General features: G+C 39.3%; 1 protein-coding gene across 3 annotated transcripts in view; it reads left to right on the plus strand.

Annotated features, from left to right (window-relative positions):
• The window catches only part of LOC135488067 (serine/threonine-protein kinase 33-like), a 42,923-nt gene that overhangs the window by 26,073 nt on the left and 4,430 nt on the right, over positions 1 to 12,420 (plus strand). For all 3 annotated transcript variants that reach the window (XM_064772463.1, XM_064772462.1, XM_064772465.1), the window contains 9 exons: positions 357 to 586; positions 2,130 to 2,234; positions 4,450 to 4,588; positions 5,573 to 5,655; positions 7,157 to 7,244; positions 7,993 to 8,068; positions 8,622 to 8,734; positions 9,781 to 9,866; positions 10,443 to 10,628. In XM_064772463.1, the coding sequence (XP_064628533.1) occupies positions 377 to 586; positions 2,130 to 2,234; positions 4,450 to 4,588; positions 5,573 to 5,655; positions 7,157 to 7,244; positions 7,993 to 8,068; positions 8,622 to 8,734; positions 9,781 to 9,866; positions 10,443 to 10,628 (1,086 nt within the window). In that variant the 5' untranslated portion in view covers positions 357 to 376. The remainder of the gene's footprint in view (positions 1 to 356; positions 587 to 2,129; positions 2,235 to 4,449; positions 4,589 to 5,572; positions 5,656 to 7,156; positions 7,245 to 7,992; positions 8,069 to 8,621; positions 8,735 to 9,780; positions 9,867 to 10,442; positions 10,629 to 12,420) is intronic.

Genomic DNA, 12,420 nt, shown 5'->3' on the forward strand with positions numbered 1-12,420 from the left:
CAAAAGTTTTCAATTTAATGCCGTTATAATATGTGACCCGCTCTACCAAAACTAGGCGCTTGTCGCATCTGAACTTGACAGGTTGATACGGACTTGTTGTTCATTTCCCTATTGTAGACCTTTTGTGAAATGTGACCAAATCAGTTTGTAATAGATTTCACAAAAGGTCTACAATAGGGAAATGAACAACAAGTCCGTATCAACCTGTCAAGTTCAGATGCGACAAGCGCCTAGTTTTGGTAGAGCGGGTCACATATGGTTGGTTGGAATCTGCCAAGCAGATTATGTTGCTTTACTACTTCATCATGTAAAAAGTGCAACCGCCTGCTTAGTTTTTGATGTGTTATATATTGCAGGGGTATCTGACTTTCCTACAATGTCAAGTTCAAGACCACAAGGTAGTGCCGATGTCCTACGCTCTGTCCCCCACACACGAATAGAAGATGAGTCGATGATAGAAGAGACCTACCGATTTGGTCGGAAGTTAGGTCAGGGAAGTTTTGGTGTTGTGCGAGAGGGCACATGTGTCAGCTCTGGTCAGGCATGGGCAATCAAGATCATCAACAAAGAAAGCAAAGATAGCAAGGTGAGTGGTGACCAATTCACTCTCATTCTAGAACTGTTTTTTACCCAAGCTAGGTTTTCTTGGAACAGGGTCAATTGAAAGATTTGACAAGATCTCTAAGAGTCCTGTGTGTGACAGGGTTTTTTTAGAAGAAGATTATTAAACCTGAGGGTCCTGGGCCTGGTTTCGTGCTTCAAAGTGTAGTTTTCAAGTGTTATCTCAAGCCCTGATAATGCTAGGCCTTACATTTTGTAGTGTTTTTTCCGGCTTAAATTGATACGGAACTGGAACTATTGGTTGTCTCACCAAAAACTGCGAGGGTGGAGCTAAAATGTAGACCAAAACTGAGGCGTAACCAAGATTTTGGTCAACATTTTGAAGCTCCACCCTCGTGGTTTTGGTGTGACAATCAATACCGTCAATGAGGTATCAATTTCTATTCTAAAATATCTCAAATTAAATACGTATAATGTGGTTTAAATGCTTTTTACCCCTCAGCCCAAATGGGCTAGAGGGGTATTGTTGTCACGTGCGCCGTCCGTCCGGGCGGGCGTCTGCTACTTGGTTTCCGTCGATTTCTAGGAGAACAGCTTTGAAAATCAATTCAATTTTTGGTATGTACATTGGGGGTGACTAGAGGAAGGTTCCTTTCAAAAACGGGCTTGTTCTGATTATCAATATGGCCACCAGGGCGGCGTGTTTGAAATTGGTTTCCGTCAATTTCGAGGAGAACCGTTCGTCCGATCAAATTTATTTTTGGTATGTACGTTAAGGGTGACGAAAGAAGGTTCCTTTCGAAAACGGGCTCGTTCTGATTCTCAATATGGTCACCAGGGCGGCGTGCTTGAAATCAGTTTCCGTCAATTTCGAGGAGAACTGTTTGTCCGATCAAATTCATTTTTGGTATGTACTTGGGGGTGACTAGAGAAAGGTTCCTTTCGAAAACGGGCTTGTTCCGATTATCAATATGGCCACCAGGGCGGCATGTTTGAAATTGGTTTCTGTCAATTTCGAGGAGAACGGCTTGGAGGATGGAATCAATTTTTAGTGGGCGTAGGCCTAATGCAGTTTTGTAAGGGGAAGGTTCCTTTCATAAATCAGCGCAATTCGAAATTCAATATGGCCGCCACGCTCACATCCTCAAAATAGGTTTCCACAATTTTCATTTCCATATGCAAACTAGCCACTCCACTAAGCCAACTTCACCATTATCTCACTTTCAACCTTAATAGGCTGAGGGGTTATGCTCGCTTTGCGATGTTATTTTTGACTGCTGCCATAATTTGCACCAACCCAAGCGCTTGTGGTTGCCCAGTACATGTATAACCATAACCGCTGAATTCAAAATAAGGCTTCGTTGGCGCATAGTGCGTTTACACTGTAAACTGTGGTTCATTATAAATCTGGATGTTTTAGAATTTTGATTTAAATGCTATGGAGTTGCCAGCATTTTATCAAGTTATCAAGCTAATTTATTGTACATTGTATACTTTTTAAAAAGAAGTATTTTCAGTTTCATTTGGTCTTATTCATGTATCTTATTACGATATGTTTATCTTTTCAGGATCGGAGCTCTGCATTCAAGTTATTAGAACGGGAGGTTGCCATATTAAAACGAGTAAAACACGAGCATATCATACATTTAGAAGAGGTTTATGAAACTTCTAAAGTAAGTCAAGTAGGCATGTTGGTTGATGTGACTCCCTATCCTTGTCTTTGTATGAATGAATGCATGATGAGGATCAATATCTAACTTAATAAAAGTTCAGCATATCACAAAGCGCATCACTTTTGCCTGGCGCATACGCTGCAATTTCTACAACAAAAGTTGCATCACAGAAGTTGTGCCAAGGAAAATGCAGCATGTAGAGTGCACTGTGCATGCTGTTGCTGCATTATCTGCTGGTACTGGTACATATCTCAAGCCCAGTCGTATGTCTGTAACAAAAATTGCAGCGGACAAGACCTTAGGTTGCATCAGTGCAATGAACGAATTGCAAACTCACGCTGCGATCCGCAACAAATGTCCTGCAACAAAAGTTGCAGCGTATGGCCTTGGCAGAACACTTTCACAGAGTATAACAAGTTATAAGTGTGAGTCTGATGAAATTGTAACACCCTAGAGCAAAAACTTTGGTATTGGCCTATACCATTATAACCATATGAGTCTATGACCTTTGTTCTGTTTGAGCATATTCTTGCCACAGCGTCCTCCATGAGCTTACATTGCAGACTTGGTCAATTAAGTTCATTATGGTTGCCAAGCTAGGGCTTTCATGATTTGATACCCGAGGGAGTATTTTCATTGCGTTTTATGGAAAACCAATTGACCATTACGCACTTTCTCTAATGAGGAAATAGTACCACATTAAAATTTTATTGGTACTTGACGTGCCTTGAAGCGTGGCATGGAATTATTTCTTGCATGACTTGTGTATATCTGACTTATTGACATGGAATGCAATACCAGGTCTGCTTTCTTATTTGAACTATAGAACGAGTCACTAGGCTTGTTGCATTCCATGCCCTTAAGGCAGAATCCGAAATGAGAAATGCTGGGCATACCCGAGTTATGTCTTGTAATTGTGCCAGGCTTTCTCCACGAGACTGACCAGTGACACTCAGTCATTCAGCTCATACATATGTGACCCGTCACAGCAAAAGCTGGCACACATCGCTCTGAGCTTGGCAGGTTGAGACGGACTGTTTGTTCATTACGCTGCCTTTTGTGAAATATGAGCACATCAATTTCTGCCATTATCTCCTCGTGTCATTAATTAGGCTCATCTTGTGTGCAACATGCGCCTGATTTTGCTGTGATGGGTCACATGTATGTCCAGGGGACGGAACTATTATTAACACCACATGCCAAATCAACAGTGGAACTGAGTCAGATGAGATGTAACAAAAAAAATAGAGATTACAATTCCTTTTCCTGACAGTTAGATATCAGTAAAAGAGTTTTGAAGCCGGAAATAAGTTAGCTGAATTCAGCTCTTGAGACTGAAACTATCAGCCCTCAAAGGGTGATAATATTTAATAAAAGTTGGCAGTTATTGGTTTATTGGCCATGTTTTCCCAAAACCAAATCCATATCGAGATGAATGGTGGTTTTGGAGTGTGGGTGTCGTGAACAAACTCTGTTGTTATTTCTCTTATTTTCCTATAACACAGCCCTGAACTTCTTTGGTACTCTTTATGAGAAGTATTGAATGTTAGGCTATTTTTTATCCTTCAGATATGGTGCAGTTAATACTTTAATAGTTAATTTTATTTATTCTTCATTTGAAATCTGTTCTAACACATTCCCTTAAATCATGTCACAATGTTAGACTTGGTCCTCACCGAACAGCTTGATTCATCATTCATGTCTGTTCCGTGAACACACCTTAACCCTTTGTGCTAATCACTTATCAAAAGTGCTAAGTGTTGGTAAAACTGACATACAAAGTCTTGGCGAGTTGCATGGGGAAATCAGTCAATATCGTAGGCAGGGGCTACAATTAAACTGGGGCTACAATTACCCCATTCTACCTTTTATGGCTGCAAAAAGAAAATCTAATTAAAATTGCTCTTGCAGGCATCGTCAAAACACAAAAAAATACACCACAGGTTGAAATTTCACAAAACCACAAAATGTGATGGCTGAAAATATATCCGGGTTACCAGTATTTCAAGAAAATGAGTTAGATTAGAAAAACAGCAAGACCGCTATAAACCAAATCATGTTGAAGCTTCAGCTGCTTCAGCTGCTTCAGCTGCTTCAGCTGATCGGTCAGCAAGGGACGTCAGAGGTTTCTGGTGTCAGGTTTCACTCAATCGAGTTACAAAGATTGTCTTGTATGCTGCTGGCTCAAAGATCCATTTGTTGTCTTTATTTGCAGAAAATATACCTTGTGATGGAATTATGTGACGGCGGGGAGCTAGCTGATGCTTTACGAGAACGAGAGCTATTCACAGAGAATGAGACAAAGACAATTATGAGAAAACTTGCCAGTGCAATTTCATATTTACATAAAAACGGTAAGTTCTCCTATCGAGTCGCTAGCAAAGTCAGTGTTAAATCAGTGTTTGCTATAACGATATCTCAAGACACCTGGAGGCAAGGTTGTATCGTCAAACAACCTGCTTCTATCTCACAAATCTAGGAAGAATTCCTGTCTACGATTCCCATTTTCTTATTTGGTCCAAGAATGCAAGCCACCACCAGCTGTCAACCATGACATGTAAGCAGCATACACTGTATATGTGGTTCATTTATCATGGCCCAAACCTTCCAAAAACAGCATGAAAAAAGCCAATGGTCGCAGTTGTTCCGGTGATATGGTGCTGTCTTCTATGAAATTTTGCCATAACAAAATTAATAGGTTGATTGAGCACCAGCTGAAGTTGGTTGCTTATGACTTATTCTTTCCCAATTTTCAAGTAAATTACTCCTTCCTGGTTTTCAGTGTGAGAACTAAGTCAGTATTTCATTAGTAAGGGCTAATTGCAGATATTAATGGCAATAAATGTCCATACTAAGCCCAACCATAACCGGCCGAGGATCGGAAATAAGAAGTATCAGGAATAAGGAATACAAAAAAGGTGCCAACTTCAGCAATGATCACCTCATGTGACAGTCTGCTATGAAAGCATAGAAGCATTTATGCCAAGCTTTCATTGCCATGCTTGATATGTATACTGAACCAGAGTGAGTTGGTTTGGCATATGTGTAGTAAAGCTGGATACAGTAACTGCAGGTGTAGGCGGAGACTTAGAGAAAGTTACTGCTGACCAGGCGGAATGGCGTAACATGCTTTCAGTTTGCACTATTGATATCCTCGACATCAGGTTAGATAGAAATATGTACTTCATTGGTGGACCCATGCTGTACCAAACACACTGTTGTGGTGTAGTCAATGTCTTTCAACAAAGCTATTTTGCATGGACATCTGAGTTTTACACCAATACATATCCCCATATATAGTACGGTAATGTTAAAGATTTGTTAAATTCGTCTTTCAGATATAGTCCACAGGGATCTTAAGTTAGAGAATATCCTACTTAGTCAGAATCCAAATGATCCTCATGACAAACTTCACATAAAGGTAAGAATAAACAGTGTGGGGTGACTGGGGTGCAGAATGGTTTAGGTCAGGTTGTCTTGTGAGGGTTCAAACTGATGATCAGATCTGTCAACACTAAAACGAAAAGCTTCAAGACTTGTGCAGAAATGTGCAACCTAATGATAAAGTCTATTATTATGGGCTCCACACTTCAGTGGTGACCATATTGATATCACTCAGGTACTAGGTTCTTGTTTCTTATTCTTCTTCCATGAACATTTATGGAGGTAGTCCAGCGAAACTGCTGAATATACCGAAAAATCAATCACCCCAGTTCCATCAAACTCAACATGATCCATGGAATATTGCAAAACGATTTTCAAAATTCGGATCATTTCGATGACTTTGAAGCATTTTTATGCTCCGATTTTCTGATTTGTTTGAAAATCTCCTAAGCGATTCTGGTGACGTCACGTAACACGAGTTCGATTCGATGACATCACTTAAACCCGAGTTCAATCCGTGTGTTGGCATTCTCATATAAAACTGTTAACTCGGCTTATAACTCGGCTTACTCGGTTCACGCATGCGCATTTGAAGCCAAGGCAGACCATTGATAGATTGGTTCCCGATCGACTCACTGGGGCATATGAGACTCCCTGTAGTCCTAGTAGTCCTTCTATCAATGTGTTTGGTCGCCTGACGCTTGTAACGAGTCGTGTTTTGGGGTTTCTAACGTTAGAGCATTTCTATAGACTTAGTAATAGTATAGGCCTAGTATATGCCCATTGACGTCGGACCTCCAGGCTTCGTAAAAATGATACACTTTCGATTGTCGGATGATCTATTTCCGGACATAGCAATCATATCCCCCTCCTCCTCTACGCATATGGATACCATCATCAGGTACCACTGCTTCCTCCACAATCCTGGGGCCCATCAAAATTGCTGGTAAGCAAATTTCTCAGTCTAGTTCTTATTATGTTAACAATAGAGGTTCTTCACGTGACGTCACGACATGAGGTTTGACGGCCACCTGGCAATGCATTTCCTTAACGTCGTGACCACGTGTGACTGCCAATATAGCAGTGCAAAACAATTGGCAACGTCATCATGTGACGTCAGTGACGATCCTCTATTGGGGGGGTGGGGGGTGTTTTGCGCTGTTCTCCTTCTCAGGCCTCTCCGTTTCATCATTTGGGACCCACCCTGCTTTCCTTAAGTGTTGACCATAGGTACCGTCATTTTGGCAGAACCTCCAAATCCTAAAGCAATTCAATCTCTTTCAAAACGTAGTGAATGCTGATTTCACTGGCAGCAGTCTGTTCTCTGTTTTCTAGAGAATGACCTCCAGGGTTTTAAGTGAGCATTCTCTACGTTCTGAATGAGTTCTATGCTTTATGATTTCAAGTTCTAGCCAAAATGGTGGTACCTATGGTCAACCCTTAATTTTGGTTTATTTTTTAATACCGTGATTTCATTGCGCCAAACATCAGTTTCTCGCATCATGAACCTAATATACCGATGATTGTTAATTTTCCAGGTAACGGATTTTGGTTTATCTGTGGTGAAAGATGGAGTAGGTCATGAGAATATGATGCAAGCATTTTGTGGAACCCCAATTTATATGTGTAAGTACGGTGGCACAGCTGATAATATACTCTAGTACTCTAGACTCACTCTTCTAACAGTGTTATGGAATATGCTAGCCTCCCCCATAGATACAATGCCTTTTGTCGTTTGATGCTATTTAATGTTCAGTCGAAGCCAATAGGGGGCGACACCATTGTCTAACATTTCTGATGGTCTTTGTGTCGATTTCACAGAAATGGTTCAGAATGACAGGTAGATAGGCCCTGAGCCAATCCTGTTCAATGCGAATTGAGCTGGGGGCGGCCAGAGATCATGAACCAGTGTTAGAACGATGAGTCTAAGAGTATGTTAAGTTGCAAGAGGGAGTCTGTATATACTGGTAGTGCATTTACAACTATGATCAGGAACCACATGGTCCTTATGACACAGTTTTCGTTTTGGGGTATATTGGGCAACATCTAGGTCACATGTTATTACTCTAGCCTCCATCATCACAATATGTCAGTAGGTGTTCAATGTTCTATACTTTACGTTGCTTCACTCCATTATATTCATGGGTTGTCAGTGTTTTCCAAAAGTTTATTTTAACAAGAGTGCTGCAGAGTTATTTTGTTGTCGAAATTGTCTTATTGAGATCACATAGAGAACCTATTTCAACTTACTTACATGTATGTCTTGGTCTTTTGAAGGTTATTTTCTCAAAGAAGTATATCACGTAACGTATTCAGATCATGAGAGACCAATTTAATGTGCCTGATGCTCACTCAGAACTTGTTTATTTTTCAGCTCCAGAAATCATAGATAACAAAACGTATAGTCAGCAATGTGATGTGTGGGCAATGGGTGTAATAACATACTTATTGTGAGTATCTTCTTTTCTCGGGAATTTGTGTCTGACATTGGGTCTCTCTGTGCCTTTTTGCTAGTAAAACCTATTATTTTGCCTGTTGGTTAAATAATTTTTTGATCTCCGAATGGGGTAATATCCCAGGCAACTTATTTATGACATTTTTCATGCTGTTGGTAGGTTCGAGTTACATGTAGCTATGAATAGTTTTTATCAACAATAGAAAACTTACCTCCAACAAGCATTCAAGGTAGCTGTCTGCTGTGGTAGTCTGGAAACTCGGAAACATTCACGTGCCTTTTATTTTCACACTTTTCGTGTTTACAGATAATCTAATGGCAGCGAAAAAGAATGTATGATAGAAATTAGTGTTGGATGGTGGTCAAATCACTAAATGAAAAGTGTGCTAAAGTGCTAAAATTTCACAAAACTGCAAAAAGGCTGCTAATATCTCAGGGTTTCCAGTATGTTGTCTCTGCATGTGTGTATGTGAAGTTGATAATTTTCGTGATAATTTTATGAAATTAAGATTATTCTTTTAACTTTTAATTCCATTTGATGTTTATAGATTATGTGGTAATCCGCCATTCCGATCACGAGAAGAGGAGAAGTTGTATGAAATGATAAAGAAGGGAGACGTGGACTTCAGTGCCCCTGTGTTTGATAAAATAACGGAAGAAGGTTAGTATAATCGTACATGACAACCTCACGAGGAAAACATTTTGACTATTCTATACCGGTAATATTTTGGATCCTACATGATAATAAAAAGACCAGGGCCAGGTTGTTCTGAAACAAGTATTGTCACTAATGCCAGCATTGGCTTAACAACTTTTATCTCCTTCAGTTAAGTCCATTAGACTTCACGTTAAGTTAATACCAGCGTTGATAACAAAACTTGTTTTTGACAACCATGCCAAGGTCGCGAGTGTTTGTACAACATCCCTCTAATATCAGGTACAGCCTTCTGTAACCGAGAAATGTTCACAGTGCTACGGTATATGTTCGCAAAAACATCATTTCAGAATTAAAGTTGATTAATTTCTGTAAATGGGTGTACTTCTTAGCGGTAAAACCATCAGGCGGATTATTTTCATGCAATTTCTTGTCTTGATTGTACCCCATCACTAAAAATGTCAATAAAAATATCATGCACGCCATATTTTATGATTTACGGTAATCCCATGTTGCAGACAAAGGTAAGGCAGCAAAACCTTCCGTTCTATCAGCGGTACACAATGGACCAGCTTAATGTTTTATTAGAAAGGTGTTTTCTGTGAAGGTCGGTCATGCAAGCAGTTGGTACTATTTGAAAATGAGACTTGATGAGACTGGAAGCATATGAAAAGCCAGCTGGCCTTTAGAGTAGCGACTGCAAACCTATAAATTTTCCCACCGTTTATTTTATTTCCAATTCACAAAATTTTCTAAACAGTTTTTTATTTTTAAGATTTTCATTTTGGCGGATTACAATATTTCTTCAGTTTTTCAAATCAAAAACTACTTTTTTGCGATTTTAGTTTTATGAATCTAGGTTATTTGTGGAATCTGCGAAAATAAAGTGTCACAAAATTTTGGTGGTTTACAGTAGTACATGTATGTAGCAAATTAGAGACAAGTTTCTGTGACACACATCCTGCTGATGTCACCAATTGTTACCTTGATTAGCCTTTCAATCATTTGCTTTAGACCGTATCTGTTGCAATAAAGTCTTTTTTTGTTTTCAGCTAAGAACCTGATTTGTGGTATGTTGAAAGTGGACCCAGCTCACAGGTTGACTGCTAGAGAAGTTTTGGAACACTCATGGTTCACGGTAAGATAAACACTAATACATCGGTTGTAGAGTAATAAATTGAGTTTCATCTTCTACATTTAGACTTATTTTTGTTTGTGTATCCCGCTGGTAATTGAAATAAACATGGCCCTAATGCCATTATCATGAGGGCAAATACGATCAGAATTGGCATGCACGGTATTGTTGAAATTTATATTCACTTGTATGGAGTTTCATATTTGTAATTCTCAAGTTCAAGTATTAGTTTCAGATTTTGAATGAACAAACTTGGCCTTTGAATTTTCCTCAGAAGAAATTGGTTGGGGTATTTTAGATAGAGTTTGGTGATTGAACTAAGAATAAGAACAATGACATTTTCCCCTGGGCAAGTCCATCAAAATCCTATAAAATTAAAAATATACTTCACAGTGAACTGATTTCCAGAATTTCTGCAGTGACCAATATTTTCTAATACTAGATAAGATAACAGTGGTTTTTCAAATCAGCAGAAATCTATTAGATCCTGTTTACAACAGCCTTGGTTGGACGATGATCGTCCGTTAAAAACTGGCCGAACTTATTTTTTTGGTGCTTATTCTGTATCATTGTCTTCAGGGTAAGGAGCTCACCGCAGGTCCGACCAACGTCCTGGAGATGATGAAGCAGTGGAAAGATCTTGATCTTGATACAGACAGTTCAGAATCATGTGCAATAAACGGTGAACAGGGTGCTGTAGCAGACAAATCCAAGGAGAAGGACGTACCAACTAGAAAGGTGTCAAGTAGTCCAGAGAAGAAGAAGGTTGGTTGAGTGAGGCGCATGATTCATCTCCTGCATAGTTAAAAGGCCTACACCGTTCGTTAAAAATGTTGAATTTGTATTTGAATTTGAATACTTTCAATTGCGTAAGTACACACTGAATATAATTTTCAGCATTGTCTTTGTGTAAACAGATATACAAATACTATGAATACCAATTTTCAACATATTTGTATTCATAATAACTGCACTACGGCATTGTGTATTAGTGGATTTCTATTTTAAACTGGACCACAAATAATTACGAACGGTGAACCCCTTTTATGCTAATTTTGTTTTAGTTCCTCATCCAGCTTGCTAATCAAATAATTTTACTCGCTTAAAACTCCAGTTACTCATTACAGTATTTGTTACTCACTTAAACTCATCACTTTGTTACTATGTAAGAGCTTTCGACAAATTTTTAAAAGGGGCAAGATAATGCTTTAGTTAACAGGACAACCTTTCTATCAGGGAAAGTGCCCGTCAGTGGTTTTGGTCCCTAATGGGTTGTTCCTAAATTTGACCTAAACTTACAGTTCATTCGCATGCTTTCTTAAAATCTTTGGCATATCCTTGATTTATCTTTGCTACTCTAGTTTGATCGGGGCTCGAACAATATATGCTTCCTTATCCCCATAGGAAGGGTGGACATTGACCAAACTGGCTGAATATGATAAATCATCAGAGAAGGAACTGTGCCAGCAAAAATTGTTCAAGCCCTGATGGTTTTGCTGAAGTCGATTTGCAGTGCAACAGAGGCAGTAGATTAAGTCCCTAATTGTATTTAGTCCATACCAAATAGTATTCAGTTCATAATCGTATTCAGATCTTAACCATATGTTTTCTTGCATGTGTTGAAACAAATGCATCCAATTCTGAGTGTCTTGGGGCTAGACATAAGTTATGGTTGGATCAATTTTAAAGTCACTTGAGCAAAAGTAGCCTTCTATAAATGAAAAATGTGAAGGAATTTTTTGAGGGCACAATTTGACAATTAGGGAAGGCAACAGGTAAAATGGCCTTAATATTGCAGTGTTTAGCCTTATGTCTAGCCCTGATGTCTGCATGACCTTAGCCACCTGATCACTTGCCTTGCACGACCATCCTCTCATTTGATTCAAATTCAACCCATTTCTAATACAGGGTCAGTTAAAAAATGGAAAATCCCTTCATGATGATGTATTCAAAATTATTTCACATGCTTCTTCATTACCCTTTTGAATTAATTCCTGCATTATTGTTGTCTTAAACTTGTGCAAGATTGGTTCACAACGTCTGCAGACCTGTTGCCAGATCCGCTGAGTGACTCATCAGGCCTGATTAGCTTAAATCTCTGTTTCTGTAGCTTCGATTTACAAGGAGTATCCTCCCCTCGATGGGATTTTTGGCCCAGGCAAAGGTCCAAGCAAGTGTTTTGGGGGGGAAGTTCTCGCGCCATGCATCATCAGGGTAATTGCCCTCAAACACCTACATTTCAAAATGTTGTTATTAAGGAAGATCCTATACCCCTAAATGTGGCCAGCTACAAGAGAATTCACCGAAAAAATATCGTTCTGATTCTCCAGGGTGCATCATGTATTCTGTTTCTGTTAAAGAACTAGTCAACTTTCAACCTTGTCAGAAACGATGTGGCTTCTCTTATATCTGAGTTACTGTTAACAGTTCAACACTAAATATGGTTTTGGTTTTCCCGTGCTCCAAAAGAAAAGTCACTGCTACAGAAGGGAAAACCGGTGCGTTTAACTTTTTTGGCATTGGGGGAATAGACTATTGGGGATGAGCAGAATACTAC

The sequence above is a fragment of the Lineus longissimus genome, chromosome 5, assembly GCF_910592395.1.
Source record: "Lineus longissimus chromosome 5, tnLinLong1.2, whole genome shotgun sequence".
Lineage (NCBI taxonomy): Eukaryota > Metazoa > Nemertea > Pilidiophora > Heteronemertea > Lineidae > Lineus > Lineus longissimus.